Below are 25,870 nucleotides of genomic sequence, written 5' to 3'. Positions count from 1 at the left end.
TACTCGTGGAACGTGGAAGATGGACGCCCGGAGGTCGCCTACCATCAAGTCGCCCTACGTCCGCGGCTTGAGGGCATAGGCTTCCTATAGGCGTCCTGACTCAGCAGAGTCCGGGGTTCAGAGCGCCTGGCCTCGTCATCCCCGTTTTTACCGGATCCCGTTCTGGTTTTTAACTCTGTTTTGTTACGTCTTAGCTGGACCACCCCGTTTGGACTTTTGGACTACGCTGCAGATTTCCCCCCTGGACTACTTGGACTTGTTCTCCCTGGCTACGGCCCCGAAGCACCAGTTCCCCATCGTCATGCCCCCCTGTCTGTCAACCCCTCCTGATCCTTGTCATCCTTTTCCACTTGCTTCCGGATTATACCGTCTGCATAGGGTCCAGAACTACGCTCTTTACACAGGGACTCAGGACTTGGACAGACTGTCATTGAAAGAACCATGAATTTGGTATAGTACCAGCTAATTCTGGAGAAGAATGTTAAGCCACATATTTGTCACCTGAAGTTCAGCTGAAATACTGCAAGACAGTAATCCTACACACACAATATGGTCTAAAACAGTCGAAGAAGAAACCTAAACCCTATTGATTTTTTTGTTTGGCTGAACCTGAAGTGAGCTGTTCACACATTTAAGGGTTTAAGGAAATCCTTAAATATCACTGATTTGAAGTAGTTCTGTATGGTTAACATTCCTAAAAGCTGATGCAAGAGACTTTACAATAACCAGTCACTTTTTGTAAAGAATGTGGTGATGTATTGTAAAGGTTTACCAGCAATAGAATGCAATTTTATTCTTCATCCCAGTTTCCAGTGGTCATAGCCTTACTGTTTTTCAGGATCTCAGCAGCTCAGTTCCTGGGGGAAGGAATTGGTTTAATTTAATTCATGTGTACTGCTAATTATAAAGACAAGTAAAACCAGAAGATCCTTTGGCCCTCAAGTGAAGGGATATGGTTGTAAGGGTTAGAAGTTCTACATCTGATGTGGCTTCATTGGTCATTCTTTAGACACTCAATTTATGTGTGATGGTTTATTGTTCAATTAATAATGCCTGCCTGTTGTATTTCAAAGGTGGACAGAGAGTTCCGGGTACAGGAGGCCTTGTTCTCAGCTGGGTTTCCTGTGCCACAGCCACTACTGTATTGCAGTGATGCATCAGTCATCGGAACTGAGTTCTACCTGATGCAACATGTGCCGGTGAGTCTAACCTTTCAGGACACTGTATGGTAACCCAACATTGTTTTTTAATGAGCTTCCCTATTCTGTAACAAAATGATGGGTACCCAGCTAAAACTAATGATGCATCATATTAACCATAAACCACAAAAGTGGGCAGACAGAGTAACATACCAGCAAGGTACTCAGCATACCTAGAGGCATGTTGGGTATGCAAAAAGAAATTAATAAGTAAAACCAAGGCCAGTTGTGTTTTGGAATCTGCTGGTGGGGGTGGGGGGCAAGGTACATTTTAAGAGCCACCATTCTACATGGAAAGTCTTGTGTAGTTTCTCAGTGAAAGTAGTGGGTTCCAGTGTTGCACATAGTCCAACAAAAAGAGGAAAGAAAAAAATCTAAGGGAAGTTTAGTCTGAAGTTTTGTAAAGCTGTTTGGCTGGGGCTTGCCACAGTGGAAAAGACTATCTGTAGGTACACCTCATGGACAAGGTAAGCACGCTGGGAGCTACCTCTTCTGGTAAGCAAGAAAGTAGAGATTTAATACACAACGTTTCTAGGGCATACTACCACATACAGGTATCTTTCACAACCTCTAGCATGACAAAAAAATCTTGCTCTTCAGGTTACTTTATTTTGTTGGTCTGCTGGATTGTAGAACCTTTGGAAGTTGTGTGCAATGTGTGTTTCACAAATCATCGCATGGATTTTTGCTTTCTAGTAAGAGCTATGTTTAATCTTTTGTAGGTAGTTTAGCACTTTGACAAATGAGCAGTACCTTCCGTATTACCTCATTTCTCAGTTCTTTCTATTGAGAAAAGGATGGCCTTTGTGCTTCTGACAACACATCATGAAATGAAATAATAATAATTAAGAATTTCTTACACTTATGTCTTGGTTTTCTGGACAGTCCACTCAAAGTGCTTTACAGGTAATGGAGACACCCCTCTACCACCACCAGCCCACATCTGGATGATGCAACAGCAGCCAATGTGCACCAGTACACTCACCACACATCAGCTATCAGTGGGGAGGAGAACAGAGAGATGAAGCCAATTCATAGATGGAGATTATTCAGAGGCCATGATTGGTAAAGGCCAATGGGAAATTTTGCCAGGATGCCAGGGTAACACTCCTACTCTTTTTGAGAAACACCCTAGGATTTTTAATGACCACAGAGAGTCAGGACCTCGGTTTTTACATCTCATCCAAAGGACAACTCCTTTTTAAAGTACGGTGTCCCCATTGGGGCACCAATGCCATGGGGGGCATTAGGACCAGTTCAGACCACAGGGTGAGTGCCCTTTACTGGCCCCACTAACACCTTTACCAGCAACAACCTTGTTTTTTTCCAGGAGGTGTCCCATCCATGTACTGACCAGGCTCACACCAGCTTAGCTTTAGCGGGATGTTAGTTGTGAGTTGCAGAGTGATATGGCTGAATGTCATGCATTCAGAAAACAGTTTATGTTTAGTTTATGATTTACCTGATTGAACATTAATTGCAGTGGGATTTTTTAACCTATGTGATTCTTCTTTATTTTAGGGACGGATTTTTCGAGATCTTAGGATTCCAGGAGTTTGTTCAGCTGAACGGGCTGCTTTGTATGTTGCAGCAGTTGAAGTTCTGGCAAGGCTTCATTCACTGGACGTGAATGCTTTGGGTCTGAAAAGCTATGGTAAAGGTGCTGGTTACTGTAAAAGACAGGTAGGTACTTCATACATCTGATTTTTGGGAATTAAAATCCTAAATATGCCTGCATTTGAAACAGAATCATTTTTTTGGAAGAGCGCGTTCAGCCTTATCCAAATACCAACAATTATGTAGTCCCCCTCCATGCTGGGCTTTGTATGACTAATAAAACCTTGGCTGTTCTGCTTGGAATATTTTTCTTTTATTTAGAACTGTATTTCCAGTACACTCAGTTGGGAGATCAGTTTCTGGAATTGTTTTTTTCCAAGGAAAAGAGGCTACAATAGTGCAATAGTTCAATACACAGCAAAAAGAGTATGTATTTTGACAGTGAACTGAAATTCTGAAATTATTCATTTTTGCTGAATGAAATTTATATTTTATATTAAAAAATTAATATGAATCAAATGTAAAAAATGTCACCTTTTGTTGTTGGATATCATTTTGTATATATGTTTAGCTGCATTAGAACAATATTATTTGTTGTGATCTGAAATATGAATGTCATCATAAGACAGCAAAAATGACAAAATTCAGTTTACCCAATACCTATGCTTTCCATTGTATATATACAACATATATATTGTGATACTGCAAGGGACATAATCCTTCAAGGGTGGTACTTTCCCTGAAGCATCATCCACTTTACAGTACCAGTGCCTGTACCAAGAGGCCAAGAGAGAAGCCCAGCACACAAAATGGCATTTGCTGGCAAGCTGCATGACCTATTCTAATCTATATAAATTAGCTAACGAGCCAGTAGTAGAGAGGTTGCACTTTCTTGGGAGAAGTGCAGAGTGAACAAAGGCTGTGGAGCTGAGAAGGTAATGGGATTGCTTTAGAAACTGGTTAACCAAGGTCCAGAGGAGGAAACTGAATTTTTGGAAAACCAAAAACCACGTACTGCAGGAAGAACCTGAATTGTCCAACAAACAGTGTTAAGGCCAACGGACTGTGAATGTGAAAAGTCTGTTTTTAATTTAATAATTATATATATTTGGATGTTTAAAGGAACACAGTTTAACACACCAGTAAAAAGGGAGGGTAAATGCCTGGTATTTATCTAGAAAAACATTAAGTTAGGAGCTCCACAAAGAGCTAGGTTTATGTTATTTTTGGTTGATTTAATAAATAAACACCATTTAAACTTCCAGTCTGTTTCAGAGTGTATTTCTGTGTCAGGACTATTTTCTGTGCGTTGTGATGAACGTGCCCTTCATGGCATCACAATATGTTATACTGTATACTTATTAGTTTCTGCTTTAGTTTTCATGTTGAAAACTGAAACATGCTTTTTATAAGTTTCTTTTATACAATGGTTAGAGATAATGGGCTGCTTTTCGGTCACTCTGGGAATGGACCCAAAACATTATGTTTTTCTTTTAAAGAAGCACAGAATTCCAAAAAGTCTGAAGTACATGCATAATTATACACAACATTGCCAAAATGAAGAAATATGATAAAATCTTATATGACAGTAGCAGAGATTTTGTTTTACAGGACAATACCTCCGTAATTCCTGTGTGTTCTTTTTCTTCCTTATTTTCTTACATGGCAACAGAATATGTTTAGATTAAAAGACTTATTGTCATCATATATGGAATAGCACACTCCAGGGTGTGGGTTGTGCTGGGTTTGAGTAGCTGATTAACTGATAAGAATAAAATACTATTTACTGTATTCTTTTATCCAGCCAATTGAATAATCTTTATAGTCTTTATAATGGATTGCATCCATTCTAGGAGATTATTGATTTTCCACAAAATTAAATTTAAGAAATGGATCAAAACATCTGATAGTGTATCTGTAATTATTGACAAGTCCACAAATGTAAATGGGTGCTGTTGAACATTTTGTTTGTTTCACAAGAAGACTTATATAGTGGTAAACTTCATATTACATTTTGTCTAGCATATACAGTTAATCTGCACTTGGTGGCACAGGGCATTGTGAAATGTGTAAACACAGTGGATGTCAAAATCATGACTGGATTGGTTTCAGATAATGATTAAAATAACTGAGAATAATAACATTTTAACAGCAAAATCTAACACAGTACACACTTTCTTTTACTGAACTGTGACATCTACATGCTCCATGCAAACTGTCTTTTCTTAGTGTCTCTACCAGCTCTCCATAGTGGGATGGTAAAAGTGGGCTATTCTTCTTGGCAAAATGTCCACAGCTCTGACATATTCTTTGGGAATAGTTGATGTACTGCAATCATCAAGGTTCTCTGTATATTTTATATTATACTTAAGTCAGGATATTGAGTGGGACACTCAAGGATATTCACTTTCTTCTTGTCAAAGCACTTAAGTGTGCTTTGGATTCATGACCGGCTGAAATGTGAATTTTCAACCCAATTTTAGATTCTTAGATGACTCAAGCAGATTTTCTCTAGGATACACCTTTACATACAGTACATTTTGTATCTCAGTCCTGATACTCTTCCTATTCCCTCCTGATGTGAAGCATCCCTACAACATTATTATGATGTGCTGTTAGACGTCAAGCAGACATACTGTAACACTTTATATTTAGAACAAAAGGTTAATTTTATATCTTATCTGACCCTAAAACCTTAAGCCTTATGTTTATAGTCTATCTCGTGTGAGATTTAATATGAGCCTGTTTCAGAAATGGCATCTTTCTTCTCTGTCACCTACAGAAGTTGGGACTGGTATATTGTGATATGTGAATATGAATTGAACTGCATAAATCTTTCATCTTCTTCATCGCTATGCACAGCAACCTACTGATCTGTGCTTCGCTTCCAATTTATCCTTGTTTTTCTGAGTGGTCTTCATTGTTAATTGTCTTATTGTTATGTGAATTGTTGCTAAGAATTCACAATCTGTGGATATAATGCAGAGGTGGATGCAAAGGCATAGACTCATATAATAATTTTGTTACCATACACACTACAGTATTCTTTTGCAGCAGAACCCTTTTTAGGGTTGCCTCAACAAAGGGGTTGAATCCTTGTGCAGTTGAGAATCTTGTAATTTTCCTTAAGTATCTAATTGATGTTCATACTGCCAACATATTTAAAACATAGTTTTATCAGTTTGGAGTAGATTCCAAAGCAGATTTGTGTAGGTTCTAAATATAAACTATCATTTAAAAGGGTCACAATTGCAAGCTTTGCATTGTTTTTGGCTATTGCCATTTATGCATGGACATTTTAGTAATTAAATGACTAATTGAGATGATTAAGGTACTTCAGTGGAACGATTATTAAGTGGCTATATTGACCTACAGCATTTGTGGTGGATGACTCAAATACAGATAAACATTCCAGGCTGTGGACAGACAATAGCTTTCTTTCTTTGAATTTCAGTTAATCTAAGAACATAATTCTATGACTAATGCTTTTATGATTTGTATGAAAATAAGAAATCAAACTGAAAAATGTCATTTGAAGATAATGAGTAAAATGATGGTAGTGATGAAGAAGCCAGGCTGAAAAGATATGAAAAGATTTCTGTGACACAGATCACAACAGACAGTTATATGAGCAATATTTTTGTTTATTTTTAGGTTTTAACGTGGACAAAACAGTACAGAGCTGCTGCCCACACTGACATACCAGCCATGGATGCATTGTCTGATTGGCTGATAAACAACCTGCCCTCCAATGACAATGAAGTGACTTTGGTGCATGGGGATTTTCGCCTGGACAATTTGATATTCCATCCCACTGAGGTAGAACCTGAATGGCTTTAATTATTCCTGCCTGCCCTTTAAACACGGGATTGTTAAAGAGGTCTTGAATTTGAAAATGATAAAAAATGAAATTCAGGTAACATATTTGAATAAAAGCCCAAATTTCTACAATGGGACCACCACTTAAACGTTACATGCAACTGGCATAATTTCTTCCCAATTGGATCACACCCCTGTATTGAAATACTGTAAATAAACAATCCGTCCATTTTCTAACCAGTTTATCTCCTACAGCGTCACAGGGGAGCAGAAGCCTATCCCATCAAGCAATGGGTGCAAGACAGGATGCACCCTGGATGGCATGGTTGTCTATCACAAGGCACACACAGATACACACTCAATCCAGTGCCAGTTAACCTACCAGTATGTCTTTGGACTGTAGGAGGAAATGTGGGGAGAACATACAACCTGCACACAGATAGCATCCTAGGAACTGAGCCCAGGGCCTCAGCACTGTGAAGCAACAATGCTAACCACTGCACCACTGTGGCTCCCCTAAATAAATAATACATCCAAGAAATGAATTAGTGGAAACAAACACTTCTCTTCAAGCATAGTCTGATATGCTTATAGTCTGCCAGATGTAATCAGTTCTGAAAACAAAATCAGTGACAAAGTAGTTTTTACTATTATACTGCCCTATAAAGATATCCACACTGTAGATAAAAAAAGAACTTAATGAATATTATGATTCTGTGGTGGCATTATTCCAGGGCACGCAGCTTAACAGTGAGTCAGAAATCCCAAATGTTTTTTCCAGGCCAGAGTTTTGGCTGTGCTAGACTGGGAGCTTTCCACAACTGGGCATCCTGCTGTAGATTTGGCCTATTTCCTAATGCCCTACTCCTTGCCCAGTGAACTCAGGATCATCCACACAACAGGAGACATAAGACATGTGGAAGGTATGATGAATTGTGTGACAAGTATATCTTTTCAGGATACTATAAAAATGGACGAAATGTGAAAAACTACTCATGGGACATAAGCACACGACCAAGCTCGAAGGATAATCAACAGACATAAAATACTCACTGCCAAAACATTAGTTCAAACATATTAGTACCCTCTACATTTATTTCTACACTTTAATGAATTGAAAAAAAATATTTAACAAGAAACATATGGAGAATTAAAGGAATAATCAGAGAATTGTAAAATAATAATAATAGGTTATCGATCTCAAGAATTCTAGAAATAGCCTTACAGTTTTGACTATGGCAAAAAAGGTTTTTTTTAAATGAAATGTAGTAATATCAAAGTGATTTCTTTCACTTTAAATGTGTCACCTGAAGAAGGCACTACATCAGATATGTGCTTCTTCTTTCTACTTTCCTGTGTGGAATGAACCTTTACTTGCTCATTTGCAGCTAGTTTGTTGCTGACAGTGCTCCCCACTGTAACTTTAAATTGTATATTACCTGTTTCAAATATTCTGCTTGTACAGTACATACAGTAAATTGTACTGTGGCCAAAAAACAAATGCCTAACATTTGAAAACTCTTTGCTGGATTTCCCTCGATTTACAGTATCACTTTGTACAAATAATCTGTCAATCAAAATAATTTGTGAGTAAAGTCTTAGTTTTTCATGTTGCATTTCTAATCTCTCTTTATCCACAGGAATTCCCACCCCTGATGAGCTGATCTCTGTGTACTGTCGGTGCCGATGCATTCCTCTCTCACTACCCGAATGGAGTTTTTTCCAAGCCCTTTCTTTTTTTAAAATGTCTGGAATAGCTCAGGTAGTGTTTTACAAAATTTAATTAAAAAATTGTATTTTTGTATTTCCTGTGTCATTAGTGAACACACCAGGGCTATGTTTTGAAGGATTTAAACTGTACAGATGCTGAATAATTTATACAAAGATGTTCTTTATCAATAGAAAACTGCTGAGATTTACCAGGATGGTTTCAATATTATTGTTACTACTCAAACTGGTTATTATTATTATTATTATTATTATTATTATTATTATTATTATTATTATTATCCTATATAACAATATTATTATTATCCTAGCTGCATTTTAATTTATGAATTTTTACCTTAAACCACATGGTAGTTTATCATTCAATTATGACCTATCATGTATGAACTGCCTCTATGTTAAGAATGAGTTATAGTAAGTTAAAACTTAAAGAAGAACAATGGATGCATTTTGTTATTAACATAAGAGTTATAAAAAAAGGAAATATGTGCCTAAATGTCTTGAAAAATATCTTGCACCCATTTTATTAAATAGAAAAATGCACCCCAGAAAATTATATTTGCTATATTTTTAAAGAAAAATAGTGAGCATACAGTATATGTGTTTATCAGATTTTAATGCTGCTCCAAGCCAGTCAATTTTTTACATCTGAACTTACTTTTATTAAATACATGTTAATTGATGCTGCTATACTGTACATGATTTTTGGAACAGTTAGTTTTGCCTTCTTTTCTAAAGCAAACACAGTTGTTAAATCAATTATTGTGCTTTCATTTCTTTATAAATGTGGATTTTCTGCTTCCCAGTATATTTACACTGTAACGTTAACAACGCAGGTGATGAATAGTTCTAAAATAAGTGCCTGTCTTCATAGAAAGTTTGGTTCCAAAAAAGTGTCTATCATTAGGATACATTCATCATTTTTTATGTAGTCAGAAAATATTTACATCATGCCCTGAATCATGTAGTGAAAGTGTAAAGTAAGAGCAAATTATATTTGCATCTGATTTTTCTTATTCTATCTGAGGTTGAATGTAGTACTGCTTTAATATGCATATACCGTACAGAGGCTTATTGTATCCTAGGAAGACCAGGATAGAAGACAAGAAAACATCTTGTTGATGTACTGTAGCACAGATATTTAGTTTTATATTAAATATTTAATTCTATATATTAAATTGAAGAAAATTCATTTTGATGTGCATAGTAATTTTAACTTGGAATAATTGTGCTACAAATTTTATTAGTAGAACACTTTTATGAACTAAAAATACTTGTGGTGATTGCTTTTAATGGCACTTTATAACAGTATACCTTTTATACCTTTATACTTTAGAAAACAAGAAAAAATAAAGAAGCAAGGAAGCGACCTCTAAGAGGTCTTTAATTTTACATGAGTGAAGTTGCTTTCTTATTTCTGTTTTCTCTTTAAGTTGTAAGAGTATTTTGGGAATTCTTAGGATAACTGCAAACTTGCAGTGCAATGTGTAATAGACTCTATTCAGTTTCAAAATAGAATATAGTTAACATGTATGTATTTTTTTATTTTTCACACTTGTCTTCAATTTTCTGTTTCTTTCAGGTTCTTAGGTGTTTTTCTTTGGTGCTATAAGCTTTAACAATTATTGTGTTTAATATTGCTTTCTTGTAGTCTTTTGGCTTTATGTTGTAAAATTAAATAATTGTTAAAACCAAAGCTTTTTTAGGAAGAAGCAAAAGCAGCACAAAACTCACGTGGGTTAAAAAATGTTTTCATATAAAAATATGACAAAATGTCAATTTTTTGCTGGACACACAGTGAGCTTGCTGTACTTTTTATGGGCATTATACAGGCATTCAGACTGCACCTGCTGTAGTAGTAAATGTAGGAAGGTAATAAAGATTGCTTCATGTGTCCCGTAAAGCAAAACCCTGATTTTAACAGAACGTTTATTCACCAGTATTATATTTTTAATTTATTCTGTGCCATTCAGTCATGATGCCTTGTCACTTTTCTTAATTCAGAAGCCTTATACATACTAAGTATAGCATAACCTTAAAATCTGAATAAGGCCTCGGTTATTTGTTGTTTATCTGGTGTTAATTAGTTAATTAATTTTTCATTAATTGGTTTGCATTTTGTTTTTGAACTAAAGGGAATCTTTGCACGGCACCTCCTTGGAAATGCCAGTGCCCCTGATGCCTACAAGTTTGGTGAGAGTGTTGCACCTTTGGCAGAAGCTGGACTCCAGATTGCTAAAAGGTAAAGGTAAAGCTAAGCTGTTAATTAGAACTGATTTTGAGTATTTTTAAGATGTAGTCAGTTTCCTTCCAAAGGGAGTTTCAATTGCAATACTAAAATCTAAGACCTTTAGTGCAATCTGTAGCATGATGTCTTGGACCTTATTCAATGTGCTAGCAGCCATATCACCCTGGACAACCCACTGAAGCTCAGCAGGTGTGAGCCTGGTCAGTACCTGGATGGGAGACCTCCTGGGAAAGCTAAGGCTGCTGCTGGAAGAGGGGTTAGTGGGACCAGTAGGGAGTGCTCACCCTGCGGTCTGTGTGGGTCCTAATGACCTGGAATAGTGATGGGGACACTATACTGTAAGGCACCGTCCTTTGGATAAGATGTAAAACCCAGGTCCTCACTCTCTGTGGTAATTAAAAATACCAGGTTGTTTCTCAAACAGAATTGGCGTGTTAACCCGGCGTCCCATTGGCCTCTTAATAATAATGGCTTCTTAATAATTCCCATCTGTGAAGTGGCTTCAGACTCTGTTCTCTTCCCCAGTGATAGCTGATGTGTAGTGAGCGTACTGACACTATTATTATTATTAATGTGAATGTAAAAAATGAGCCTCTTTCTCCTGTTCTTTCCATGATGTTTTCATCTGAAATGCTAAGAACCGTGAGAAGACGTTTGATATTCTATAATCAGCTGGGTGTTAATTTCATAGTTCAAACAACTGTTTAAACCAAAGATCTGGTCTAAAAATGGAAGTAATAGCCAATAATTGAGCACTACTTCATAGAAGGCTTTACTGTATATGTTCCATCTGCACTACGGTATATTTTAATGAAAACAGGAGACTTAGAATGGATGGAGTGTCTCATGTGTCAGATCATAACTTTAACTGCATGTTTGAAAAATATTATATTATAAATATACTGTACAAAAGGAATATGATGATATGTAAGCATGACAAAAAATGACATTGGCAAGTCCAAGAGAGATGATGCAAGGGATGTTTCAAGGGAGGATAAGATTTATAATAAAAAAGGTTCTTTAAATTATACAATATCAAAATAATAGTAAAGGAAGAAAGGAAATGCATCTGGGATAATAATGATGAAACTGAAACGGTTAATGTGCTAAACAAGAAATGTATTTCACTTACTGTAAGAAGACGATAGAAACATGCCTTAGGCAGCATACCAACAAAATTCTGAATTAAATAGTATTAGCATAGGAGAGGCAGAAATGTTTCAGGTATTTTTATGCAGTCAGTGGTGTGCCTGTCTGAGTTTTTTTTTTAATTCTCTATTAAACCATTAAACCGTACTATCCAAGACTCAGCCTCAATCGTTTTAGGGATGTTCACAGTGTACCCAGTTAACCGCTTTTATAAACAGTAATTTTAGACTTCGGTTTTGGAGATTTATAGTATACATCAATAGACACATATTCTGGTCATAATTATCCAGTGGTGGCTGTTCCCTTAATTATATCCTGGTGTTTCAAAAAATATGTCAACAAATGCATCCTCCTTAGATGGTATATTTGCAAACTGTTTTTGCAACAAAGTTTAAAATTAAAATCACCTTTGCTACATCTCTTTTTGAAGTCATTAAACAATTGAGTGCATGCTCCCATGTCCATGTTACGTGGTCTATCACATACTGTATACTGAATCTACAGTATGTTAAGTACTTGGAATTTCCATTTTTCAGTTTAACATGTTAACACCTATAAATCCTCAACTTTTATGTACTTTATTTTAATTCCTCCCATTTCCTTATTGCATGTTTGAGTTATTCTTATGTTATAAATATATTTTAGTACAGCAACCTTGAGTTTCTTGTATTTTATTCTTAATTAACTAGCAGCAATATCACCCTGCAACTCACAGCCCACTGAAGCTCAGCAGGAGTGAGCCTGGTCACTACCTGGATGGGAGACCTCCTGTGAAAAACTAAGGTTGATCCTGGAAGTGGTGTTAATGGGGCCAGTAGGGGGCGCTCACCTTGTGGTCTGTGTGGGTCCTAATGCCCCAGTATAGTGACGGGGACACTGTACTGTAAAAAAAAGGCGCTGTCCTTTAGATGAGACTGAGGTCCTGAGTCTCTGGTCATTAAAAATCCCAGGGTGTTTCTCGAAAAGAGTAGAGGTGTTACCCTGGTGTCCTGGCTGAATTTTCCATTGGCCTTTACCAGCCATGGCCTCATGGCCTAATAAACCCCATCTATGAACTGGCTTCATCACTCACTTGCTTCCCTATCATTGCTGATGATGCTCTAGTTCATTAGTGCCTCCGTCTGACTTTGACCCATTTGTTCCAGAAGGATTGTCAAACGCTTACTGTAAACAACCTACTCCATACTGATCTTTTAACCATATATTCAGCCTCCGTGTTTCATGTTCCTTTCCTTGGCTGGGATGGTGTACCAGCAGTATTCCTGTGAAGACCACTTTAGACATTTACAAGCTGAATCCTTAAATTTGATTGGCAGAGTTGGTTGCCTTCCTTTCCCTTTATCATTTGCTCCTCTGTGGACTATGACAAGTGGATCTGCATTTGGCCAGGAGCCGATCTACTCACTCACAGAGGTCTGCTAACTGCTGAGCAGACAGGCAGATTATGAGAAAGTGTTTGGAGAACACATTAAATGTGCTCTTTAAAAACCCTGAGAAGGAATACATAAATGACTTACTTTTAATTTACTACTTAGATCAGTGTTGTCATGTAAAACAAAAACAAAAACGTTACGATTATATAACACACTCTAAACATAATTAATCATTTTAAATGACATTGCTGTTGATTTCATGCATGCTTAGCATGACACTAATGTTCCTGGTTTACACTGATGACACTAAAAGGGTAGACCAGTGGTAGTAAATCACATTGTGTTTTGTGATTTATAAAAAGTTATGCCTTTGTGTCCTTTTAGGCTGTTTTCCGTACAGGGTCGCTATTGGTATCAATTATATTATTCAGTAACATTGTAAAATATTTTCTCTTTTAGAGGAACAATCCCATCCAAGCCACTTTCCAATGATAAAGAGCTATTCCGGCAATCCCAGAGAGGGAGGGTGGTTCTCAGTCAAGTGAAGGAGTTCATGAAGCAACACGTGTTCCCTGCTGAGGAGGTCAGAACAGTAGATCACTTTTAATGCTAGGATTGTATTTTGTCCCATGTTAAAAAAATAACATATAATTGTGCAATATTTTGATTTAACCTGCTATGTGTTATGGTTTCAAAACTTTGGGTATTCTATTTCAAGTTGTTTTGACACAGTCACTTTTTAAGGCATTCCAAGAAACATGAAATGAAATCTGAAATGAAAGAAATGTCTTCCAGAAACAACAAAGTGGTCTGATATTTTTACAATCATTCATTATCTTGGGTTTAAGGAAACATTTGTCCTTGGTAACTACCAGTCTTAAGAGAGTTAAAAACATTATAGACTTTTTATAGACTTTTCTGATTATATCAGTTCATTAATGGCTAGTAAAATGGGTCATGTGGGATACAGTGGATATAAAAAGTCTATACAACCTTATTGAAAATGCAGGTATTTGTGATGTAAAGCCAGAAATCAAGATAAATCATGCCAGACATTTTTCCATCTTTAATGTGACCTTGCAACCAACAAAATTCAAGAAAAAAACAAATAGATAATTATTAAGAAAAAATATTTAAATTAAAAAACCTACAACACCCTGGTTGCATAAGTGTGCACATCCTTTTATAATGGGGGCTGTAGCTGTGTTCAGAGATAACCAATCACATTCAGAATCATGTCCAAAGGTAAGTAGCATACACCTGCCATCAATGAAAGTGATTCTGATTAACTGCAAATAAAAATCAGCTGTTTCTGTAGGATTTCCTGACTGATATAATCAGAAAAGTCTATAAAATCCATTAAGTGTTTAACTCTCGTAAGACTGGTAGTTACCAAGGACAAATTTTTGGTTGCCATTTTCCAGATAAGACATTTTCGGACTTTTTCAAGGCATTTCTGCGAAGAGTTCAAAGACGTGCAGTCAGATACATTTTTGGGCTCAAAATGGTAGCCTTAAAGAACTAAACCTTCCTAGTTTTGAATAGGACCCGATTCAGCCATTCAGTATCCTTAAAGACTTTGAAGTCAATCTAATAGAGCTCATCAAAATCAGCAGTGAATCAGGGAAGGGCACAAGTGGAGACTGTCGGGAAGTGTTTTAAAAATGGGAAAAAAGGAGGAACAAGGTACACAAAAGGTATTGTTATTCTGGAACAAATTATCTAACCATGTTGTCAAAGCTGAAACTTTGTCAAACCCTGGATTCTTTCAAGAAATGACAAAATGAGATCCTAGGATCTCTTAGTTACTAGCAATCACACAGACTAAATGTTCAAAAAAACTCTTTACATTATTATATATATTATAGGAGCAACTATGCCCTCCTTCCAAGCTCCAAGACTTTCATCTATTGAAATCTGTCAGATCTGAATGAACTCCCACTTTCCCACTTTCCCATTTGTCTGGCAAATTAACACTCTGTCACTCCATTGCTTCTATGTTAACATATTTGTCCACCAGAGACACCACCCGATCCTAGTCCTTCAGACCTCTCCGACAGATCCATCATCTCAGAGATGAAGGAAGACTCCATAGGCAGTGATCTAACATGGCACTGCCTTACCTGGGTGGATGTGGTTGACCTACAGGGTGCTAAATCAGGTTAAGCTAGGTCAAGCCAGGTGTGAAACCTGTGTACTTTTCTAGCCAAGGTTATTCCAAGATCGGTGGCTTTCAGTTTTTTGTTGTTACTGCTTTGAGAGGGTTTCAGGTTATCATAATAAACCTTCTGGACTTCAATCTACCTTCTCTGTTGTCCACTCAAATGTCATCAAGAAAACATCTTTGTCCTCTGTCCAAGGCATACCCTGTAAATAGTGTTGCTTGATGGCGATTTTGCCATGAGAAACTGAATTTTCATCTGCTGCCATTGGACACTGCAGCCCTCAGAGCAGCACTGGTGCTTCCTGAACAGCAGGTTTTGCTTAGGCAGTGCAGCAGCCAAGGCCTTGTTTTCTTGATCAGCACACAGTCCACTTGCTTGCACACAGACTTTAAAAAATCTGTCTGCATTCACGATAGCATTATTGGTGAATTGATAATCCTTTTAAAAAATAGAAAATCCACATAAATAATCATAGGAGTGGTCTAAAAATACATTTACACTAAAACATATTTAGAAAAACATTTAAACATCATTTAAGTCGGTTTACAACATAAGAAAATGTATAATAAGATAGGAAACCATTATTATTAATTCATTTATTTGTCTGATGCAAAGTGACTTACAGGGCACAGTACAGTCATTTGTATTTGTGAATACAGAAGAACAAAATAGTAAATGTTACCTGGAAAAAAAAATCTCCAAATTGACATCCATTTGTGCAAGCATATCACATGCTGAAGAAAAAAAAAGTCAGAAGTCAAAATAGTCCGAACAAACCATGAACAGACAAGTGCTCAAAATGTCTGCAGCAAAGGCTTGGCAAAACATCTCAAATTACGCCAAAGGGAGTTTGGTGAGCTCAGTGTGTCATAGGCTTCATGCAATTATTGTCTCAAAGGAATTTGAAACCAGATAACTGATTATTGCATCCTGAACTGTGGAGCAGCTTTCCTTTCTAGTCCTGAATTCCAGCTACTACTCTGCACTGCTTCTGACCTTTCATCTGTTTTTATCAAAGATTAATTTGCTGGAAAAATCATAAATTCTTTTCATGAAAGAACCACAGAGAAGCTCCACCTGGGGTTTGTTTATCAATATACAGTAAATGTTTTTTATTACCCTTGTAATACCCACAGATGTGGAGTATTCAATTATACAAACTATTATACCAAATTGTCAGTTTAATTGAAAATTGACCCCTGCTATGATTAGGACTTTTTCCTCTAGAATGTGCAGGTATAGAGAGGAATTCATGGTTGACTCAATGATTGGGAGTTGCCCAAGACCTATGGCTGCAAAGCAGGCCAAAATCATCACCCTTCTACCTCCATGCGTGACGGCTGGTATGAGGTTCTTGTGGTGATATGCAGTATTTGGTTTTCACCAAACATGCAATATGGCCAAACAACTCTACTTTGGTCTCATCTGTCCAGAGGACTTTGTTCCAGATGTCTTGTGGGTCATGCAGGCACTGATTTGCAAACCTAAACCTAACCCCATCTCTCCAAAATATGTTCTTTTCGGAGATGTTACTTGCATGCTTGGGGTTGACTGGGAGAAGGTCAGATATATCTTAACGTCTAAAACCACGTAATCATTGTACGTTAAATTTAAAATATAAATACCGATATCGTCATTTTCCCCTAATGAATAAAGAGTGTTGAAAGGAGAGTGTTTGTGAGAGATACTGGCGATCTTCTGTTTCAGGAGGTTTCAGACTATTACAAGAAAAATGCAAACTTGCCTCTGAGATGGAGCAGACCTCCAGTGATTGAAAAATTAAAGGTGAGTGATGTTGTGACAAGGCCTTGACATTGACCTTAGAATTAAACATTTTTCAATGCCATGTAGGACAACCCACAATAGGAGCATAAATTCTAGGCAGATCCCAGAAACACCAAGAGTTAAAGGGAAAAATAATATTTGTATTTAAAGTAAACCTGGTCCTGTGGCAAGCAGAAGGCACTGAAAATTCCACACCCAGGAAAATAACCCACCTAGCCAGAGTGTCACTCTTCTTAGCTGGGCTGAAAAATATCCCAACAGCAACACTGCCCTTTTTTTAGTGCTCTAGGTGCTAGGGAGGGGTAATATTCAGTAACAGGGCTGTTCTTCATCAGTGCTAGTGAAACATCACCGAAAAGGTGCTGTGCTTTAATCAGATCTGGGAAAAAATAATTTTCAGTAACAGGGCTGTACAGTACTTCATCAGTGCTAGTCAGTGCTGCTTCTTCTTACCTGTATAGGCCACATCCCTATGAGGCTTCACAACACTTAGAAAGTCTTTAATTATCATATTTCTGTTGCCCTGTGTTGAAAAAGAACCTGTTGTAGCTTGTCTCCTATGAGTCATATTCATAGGAATGCTGGTAAGATGGGCTGCTGAAAAGCGGAATGTATTGGAATTCTGATATAATCCATGAGAAAATGAAGTGGATCAATTTTGACATCACCAGTGATGATTATCCATCCTGGTGTCTTTGTCTGTAATTCCAAAAGGGAGATGCATCTGAGCTCAGGACTCTGGCTGGAGGTCACTGTCAATAAGAGATTCACAATCTACCAATGAGGAACCTGTTGTGTATGGCTGAACAGTACTTCTGGTGACATCATGGCCAATCAGGTCTTGTGATTTTCTGACTTGCAAAGTTACACAGCAGTAGCGAAATGTATCTTGACCACTAGAATTCCTGACAACCTGACAAGCTGTAGTACCTAATCACGTGACTGGAACCACTACTGTGTGAACTGCCAAAAGCTAATTGCAGAGGAACTTAGCTAAAGTTAACAGCCGGACTGAGAACTACTGTACATGTAAAACAGAACTGAGCCAAATCTTTCTGCAACAAGAGAGGACAAGTGAGAAGCTCCACAGTTGTAATTTCTCCTTCTCAATGAGATAAAACAATTTGAGATTTTGTCAAAACCTCCGAACATCGACAGATATTCAGTATAGCACCTACCAAGCAGATTTTCTGAGTTTCTTCCCAGTCTTGATTTAAGTCTCTTGTCTTGTTCTCACCTAATATTTAAAGTTTTACAGAATAGTAAAAAGCAAATTATGAATGTGGTTACGAAGATATTTTGATACGAGCTTGTGCTCTTAACATCAGACATGAAATAAACTCACAATGCTATATTGAAAATTTGATATAAAAATGTTTTGCTTTGAACTAAAACAAAAAACTAATTTCAGATTAATTGGTTCTCATTGCTGTATAAGTCATCTTAAAATATATTAATGAGTATTAAATAATATTAATTTTACAAATATTTATGTAGCAAGTGCAAAGCAAAAATACACACATTAGATCATATTTGAAATTAAAGTGTGGTTACAATAATGTTTTCACCTGTTATTAAGTAATGTTTCATTGTTTTTTTCAGGCAGTAGCGTATTTCATGTTTGTGAAATATTTGTTAGGTACTCAAGAAAAAAGATAACTAAGAAACCTAATTGTAGAAAATTATGAAAATTAGAATTATCCAAAATGATGAAAGCTCACTATCACAGTAAATCAGAAATAGAAGTTACAGGAGGTCTTTATCATGAGCTCCATTAGCATGAACCAAGATGATCCTGGGGGAGATGAATTGCCTTTAATTAAAAACATCAGTGGCATCTCTGGAAAACTTTGTAATGTTTGCATCACAATTAATTTGAACTGCTGAAGTTAAGATAAGTGGTCTGATAACCCTGATTTATTTTTCAGGAGAAGGCCAGAGCTCGTGGATTATGGAATCTGTTTCTACCTGCCGTCAGTGGACTAAGCCAGCTAGACTATGCTTTCATTGCAGAGGAGATGGGAAAGTGTTTCTTTGCTTCAGAGATCTTCAACTGTCAAGCACCAGGTGAATCTACTTTTTCTTGTTTAATAACACATTGATCTCAGTCAGGCTGGAAAGTTGTTACTATGGGATTTTTGTTTCGCTTTAACTTAAAGCTGTATAAGAGATATATCTGGTGTTGTTTTATTTTGTTGTTCTTACTGATGTACTGTATGACAGCAGTTTTCACATTCTTTGTAACCTCGGCTGTCATCGTGAGATAAAGTGTATAGTTCTGTGAGGATGTCTTATGTGATCTAGAGAGGAGGTATGGATTTATATCTTCATAAATCAAAAAGGTTTAAAAGTGTGGAAAGGTAACACAGTGTAGTGTGCTCTCTGAAGGCACCAGTTCTGTAGGATTTGGGCATTTACTGGGACAATTATTAATTGTAGCAGTAAATCACAAAATGATTCTTTTAATGGCTTTAGAATCCAACCTTGCGATATAACTCAAACAACGCACACACACAGGTACTAATACACGAGGATACATTTATCAATACATAGAATATGCATGTAAACCTAACAGATCTTATAGAGAGGGTTATCAGAATACAAAAGGTATATATTCAGTCAGTTACGAAGAGTTACATATATCAAGAGGACATACATTCAGTATATCATTTCATTTAGACCGTTTCGTAATTGAACTTGGTTACAACTTCTACATTAGATACTCAAAACAAGTACATAACTCTTAGGAATTAAATTGATATCAACTGGTTGGGATAACAATTGAATTCTCGAGCTGTAATGCATTGAAGATGAATACTCATCCAATCTCTGGGAATTCAGATCTCCTGTGGACTCAAAGAAGCAGTTGCAGGCTTGTTGCTGTCCAATCCGCGCTGTCTGGCTAGGTGCCAGGCTGTGCTGTGCGGTTTGCGACGGTGCACTGCAGATGCTCACTGACCGGCTAGTTAGTGTTGGCTTTAACTAGCAAAGTTTGTGCACAGGAGAAAAGATGACTGTGGGTCCCAGCAAGTCAGGAAGAGAACCGGTTCGTTCCTGATGAAGCGCTGGTTCTGAATACTGATTCAGCTGTCCACAGTTCCGACCTGTTCACGAGGCTTGCTGCTGGTGCTAACCTCTGGTGGATCCTCTGGTTACTCTCTGGCAACCTCTGCTCTCGACTCTTAGAACAAAGGAAAGTTCTGGCACTCGGACACACTGGCCGTTCCGTGGTTGTCCGGGCTGAGTCTCAGGATGGTCAGGAGGCGCGCTGCGAGAATGTCCTGCCCTTGGGAGCCTTCTGCTCCTGGGTCGTCCTGCCCTGGAATTCTCCTTTGAATTCCCTTTAGAATTGTCCAAAAAAGTCTCTCAGGCCCTCTGTGTTGCCTGTTTTTACCTGGAGGAACTTCAGCTCGTTGATTGGCTGAATGTTCCATGGGCATCAGAGTCCCACGTGGGTTACTCGGCCCTACCAGTCCCTGATTGGTTGATCAAGGTGAGATATGAGTCACTTACTCCTGACACTTAGGAATGCAGTTCAGATGTCCATCTGGCACTCCCTAGACAGATAGGTGCCAATGGATGACCATTGATCATGATAGCCAGGCTTAGCTAAGTGCATCCCCATTTGGGAGCTGTCCCTTATCAAAAGAAAACATCTTTAAATCAGCCTGCATGAATAGTTTCTCTGTGGCTGCACCACAGAGATGAACAGAGACATGAGGCCTCATTTGGGAAAGCACAGAAACACTTAATTCTGTCTTATTAACAAGCATTGCCGCTACAACAGTAAAAATAAGATCTAAAATGCTGTGATTGCTGGTATATTTGTGAAAATACTTAAACTGTCCTTGAGAAGTAGCCATAATTCTGTAATACATATGACATTTTAATATTTTAATTCTGATATCATGTTACATTAAATTAAATAAGGAAATTATAGGTCGTAGTGCTCAATAACCTTTATGTAGATTGACACACCATTACACTACCACTTCCAAATGAATGTAATTTCCTTTTACAGACAGTGGACACCATTTCTGTAGTTTTATCAGCACATGATTGCTCAACTAAGCAAGTGAACCAACTGGCAGTTCCAAAGTATGGGAAATAAAACATAAATGTTTCCATTTTCATTTTTGGAAAATAAAAAAGAAAGGAAGGCAATGGAAAATCAAGTTATAGCTCGTATTCTGATACAGGCTAGTAGCTTGAGCTGCTGAGAATAGCACTGAATTTGTTCTTCTGTTTTCTGTCCATTGTGTGATCCAGACACAGGGAATATGGAACTACTACACATGTACGGCACTGAAGAGCAAAAGACCCAATGGCTGGAGCCTCTTCTAAAAGGAGAGATTACCTCCTGCTTCTGTATGACTGGTAAGAGCCGTTCTCTTTCACACTTTAATGAAAGATGCCAACTCTGTGTCTTGAAACCACATAGCCACAATACTGCAGGTTTTAAGGATGATCCTTTAATCATCAGTTTCTGAAGAAATCATGGAACAACTTTGTTTAAAGCCCTTAGGTAGATGCTAGTGGTCATCTGCTTCAGATCTGCCCTTCATCCAAAGATCTGCTCTTTGGGTGACGTCTAGGTGGCAATGGCAGCTCTTCACACCCCTTGGCAGGTTTGTGTCAGGGTGGCAAACCTTCATGCTTCCCTTCTTCTTCCGTTGACCTGCGATCCTCATATTGGACCATCATAGTGGCCAAGGTGGCAGAAGCAATTAGCAGGAGCTCACTGGCTCCAGCCAGGTTGACATTTATTGCCCTTTCACACTCAAATTGGCCGCCAGTTATCAGTGTTCACACCTCCACTGGGGGCCAAGACTATTTTTACCGTTCTGGAACACCAAACCACTTACAACATGGGTTGGTGAACTTTGATTACATGCAACCATTTAATTCAACTGAACACAATATAATATAATCCAATAATAGGGTGGCACTGTGGCTAAGGATCTGCGCCTGTGGCTGGAAGGTTGCCGGTTCAAATCTCACGGTCGGCAGAGGAATCCTACTCTGTTAGGCCCCTGATTAAGGCCCTTAACCCCAGTTGCTCCAGGGGTGCTGTATAAAGGGCTGACCCTGCGCTCTGACCCCAAGCTTCTCTCTCCCCGTCTGTGTGTCTCATGGAGAGCTAGCTGGGGTATGCGAAAAGACACATTACTAATGCAAGAAATTGTATATGGCTAATAAAGTGATCTTATCTTATCTTATCTGATGCTGGTGACCACTGACCTCTGGTGGTAGCCCCTTGTTACTGCATCTTTTGCAGTTGTTTTTGCAGTGACCACAGTCATTGATATTGAAATCATAATTCCCACGTTTCTTAAGAAATAAGGAAGCATTACCTGTTCTTTTGTTTTAAACAAATATGACCAGTGTAGTCCTTTAATGTATAGCTGTATTTGTTTGAAGTAAACAAGTAACCTTATTTTTTCTTTACCGTTGCTAAGCTTTGTGAAAAGTGCTGAATGCTAAACTTTGTGATTGCCTATTGTCTAAAATTTAATTGTTTATTTTCTTTAAAAATGTATTTTTATTATTGTGGGAAAACCCAGGGTTGTCCATACTGTATGAAATCTTCACACGAAGTTTACATACTTTTCCAAAAGAAAAACCATGTTACAAAACAATGCAAGAAGCACTTAAAGTGCCCACAGGGAATGTTTAAATCAGCACGCCCAATGATTCACAGTATGTGACCATTTAGAATTTCCTTGTGTTGTTTTCTTTTGAAGAAGAAAGCAGATCTCAACTATGTGATGCATGCTTTTCAGCAAGGTCCTCACAGTTCTACAGAGTAGTTTAAAGCTGGTCATAAAAGATACCGACATAAGATGGCTTCCTCTGTATCTATTTTTATAGTGCTGTTCTTCCTTACAAGGAACTCCTGCATAAAACAAAATGCAAAACTCACATTGTATTATAAATAAAGTAGCAAAAAGCTGATGCTCTAGTTAAAGACCTCCATCAGATGACAGAATTGTTTTGACTACCTTTACCCACAAATCCTAATTGCTAATCAGTGTCTCCAAGAGCATGTGAAGTGATAATATATTTCAAATGAGTTCATCCACGAATCCGCATGCAACATACAAATATTCATGTTAACTATAGGAGATTTTTTTTTTTTCCAAACTGCAGATAATTTCAAATATTCCTAACAGTTTAAAAGATAGTACTAGTCACTAGTCATGTTTTTCAAACAAGCTGATGATTTTTTTTTTTATCTGCATAATGCTAATTGTACCCTTGGCCTTTAATGTGACTCATATTGCCGCTTATTTTTTTCACATTAGCTTCATCTGTGTTCTATGCTCTTTTACAGTTCTACATGTTTTAGAAATTTTCTTTCTGGATCTTATAAGAATAAATCAACAGCAATGCCCCTTTTCACAAATGTTCTACAGTACCTCCCATACTTCTTCAAATTCATGTTTTGTCATCAGAATTTTCAATTGTGTTCCTGTTCTAGAGCCAGATGTGGCTTCCAGTGATGCCACGAACATGGAATGTAGCCTGGAGAAAGATGGAGACACCTATGTGATTCATGGCAAGAAATGGTGGATCAGTGGTAAGTCACATAATTATTGAAAAGGTTTTGAAATGTAATATTGAAACATTGAAATAATATCAGTAATAGTGGTATTTGTAGTAATGTCATTTAAAAAAAATCAACATTTGGAAAGATAAAGAAAACCAAGGAAAATATACGCTATACCCTAAAATACAAAATATAATATACAAAAATATACCCTAATAGTAAGGGGTAATTAAGGCCACTTTACAACAGATGTTATTTTGAAGGTAAAACAAAGTATAAAAATGGAAAGAGAAAAATAATGTAAACAAGTGGAGACTAAACTTAGCTGATGTGTGCATGAAATATATTTGTATAGGTTGATGAACATTATTGAGGTTTTGGTCAGAAACCTAGATTAGTCTTTTGTGAACATGGGCTTGCCCGATTAATTGGACTTGATGGTGATTCTCTAACGAATGATGAGACAGATTCAAATGAAACCCTTTGTTTTAATGAGATTTCTGCTGATGTTTATTTGGTTCTTTTTATTTGCCCGTCATGAAATTGAGCATAAATGTAATTTCATGATATCCCTTCAAAATAGCCATCTGCTGCACAGGTTTAAAAAGACTCAAAGGACTCAAAGGCAGTCATAAAAGTATTGAAAAATGTGTTTGAAACATTCTGCTCTGCTGTTTTTTTTTATACTGTGCAATTCTACTTAAGAAACAAAGAAAGGAGGGCATTCGGCCATCCAGCTCATTTGGTAGTTAGTAGCTAATTGATCTATTTCAGCAACATGGCTGGGTAGCTTGTTCTTTACTCTCACAAACCCTTAGAGGTGCAATAATATTAATTATTAAACATTTTTTAATGAAGCATTTCATAGTCACATGTAACATTACAATAGTGTATTTAACCAATCAAAAAGTTATTGTTTATGTGTTTATTTTGATACTGGCAATAAAATTAAAGTAGTTTCAGTCTGCATTGTGTTTCATGTAATATTTAAGGAAAGGTATAGTATGTGTGAAGTAAATAAAATTTCTAAAATATCACATACAGTATTTAATATTTTACATAACTGTATATTCTTAATCAATATGGAGAAAAATGACATGTATCCTTATGTACTCATTTATAATTGAAATCTACTTTACTTTGCATGTCTAGTTGCTCTTTGAATTAGTCATCAAAAACAAATAAACAATTCCTTTTTTATTTTGCCTGTGGAAAGTTCTTGTAAGAAACTCTTGTCTGTTGAGGAACTGCTGTAGAGTAAGTCTGGGATATGATGAAGGAATAACTTGTGTAAATTACGTGATTTACAATTTGTAATTCGCTTGTACATGTTCATGTCCTGATTTTATGTTGAGAATTATGTAGCAGTATTGCTGCAAACTTGGCAGCGTTCTGGGCCTTAAACAGTTGATAGCAGTAGTATATTGTATTTCTAAATACACTCTCTTATGAAAGAACTTACCAACCCTGTTTTGAAGCAGGCACAGCCTCCTTCAGAATTTTACCTTGGTGGATAAAGTATCTTTTAAAATGGTAATCAATTACAGTTTCTTGCTGAATTTTAAGGGAGTAATTTAAAAAAATGACAAGAAGATGTGAGAGAATAATTTGAAAACATCATTGATTACAGTGATCTACATAGTGTGTGCACAGTCAACATCTAATCTCTCAAAAGCAATGTCCCATAACATCTTACTAATTTAAAAGGTAATGTTTACAATATAACCTATTACAGTGACAGAGTTTTTAAAGTATCTATTTTCAACATTGGTCATGGATCAATCTACATATTGTTTTAAACTAAGACCTGTGGAACTTACAAGAAAGATCTCCAACTGGATTATTAGGAAAAACCGTACCTGATACAGTGAAGAAGACACTGTGTGAACATGAAACAGATCTAGTTCTCATCCAGCTGGAATGATAGCACAGCTTCAGCTGCATGGAGCCTACAGTATGTGAACAAGCCTGTTGAATTAAAACCCAGCTGTTTTGTAAGAACCAACTTGTAAAAACAGGGAGAAAAAGCCATTACTGACTTGACAAAGGTGCCAAGCATGTGAGTATTACATTTCCAACCAGCTTAGTGGAACAGGAATAACTGGTGAGAAATTCTCTGAGGTGATGCCTGTATTTTAATTTTTTGTCATGCAAATAACAGGTTGTGTGTTCATATTTCTTTCATAAAATGAGGACCAGAAATTACAGGCCATGTTTAATTTGGGGACAGTCCCAACTCTGAAGGAAAATGGTATATTTGTTTGTTTTTGTTTTATGTATTATAGTCCACCGTGTAA

General features: G+C 37.1%; 2 protein-coding genes across 2 annotated transcripts in view; one reads left to right on the top strand and one right to left on the bottom strand.

Moving 5' to 3' along the window:
• LOC148657391 (uncharacterized) overlaps positions 1-25,870 on the bottom strand; it is a 311,965-nt gene that overhangs the window by 211,988 nt on the left and 74,107 nt on the right. The window lies entirely within an intron of this gene.
• The window catches only part of acad11 (acyl-CoA dehydrogenase family, member 11), an 89,297-nt gene that overhangs the window by 7,672 nt on the left and 55,755 nt on the right, over positions 1-25,870 (top strand). Inside the window, exons 3-13 of the mRNA XM_088643627.1 lie at positions 1,074-1,199; positions 2,721-2,882; positions 6,411-6,575; positions 7,357-7,498; positions 8,216-8,337; positions 10,439-10,545; positions 13,533-13,656; positions 16,946-17,023; positions 18,952-19,090; positions 21,293-21,400; positions 23,505-23,603. Coding sequence (XP_088499753.1) covers positions 1,074-1,199; positions 2,721-2,882; positions 6,411-6,575; positions 7,357-7,498; positions 8,216-8,337; positions 10,439-10,545; positions 13,533-13,656; positions 16,946-17,023; positions 18,952-19,090; positions 21,293-21,400; positions 23,505-23,603 — 1,372 coding nt within the window. The remainder of the gene's footprint in view (positions 1-1,073; positions 1,200-2,720; positions 2,883-6,410; positions 6,576-7,356; positions 7,499-8,215; positions 8,338-10,438; positions 10,546-13,532; positions 13,657-16,945; positions 17,024-18,951; positions 19,091-21,292; positions 21,401-23,504; positions 23,604-25,870) is intronic.

Source organism: Lepisosteus platostomus, chromosome 8, assembly GCF_059453375.1.
Source record: "Lepisosteus platostomus isolate fLepPlt1 chromosome 8, fLepPlt1.hap1, whole genome shotgun sequence".
Classification (NCBI taxonomy): domain Eukaryota; kingdom Metazoa; phylum Chordata; class Actinopteri; order Semionotiformes; family Lepisosteidae; genus Lepisosteus; species Lepisosteus platostomus.
The sequence above is the reverse complement of the archived record's forward strand: the minus strand, read 5'-3'. Positions and strand labels throughout refer to the sequence as shown.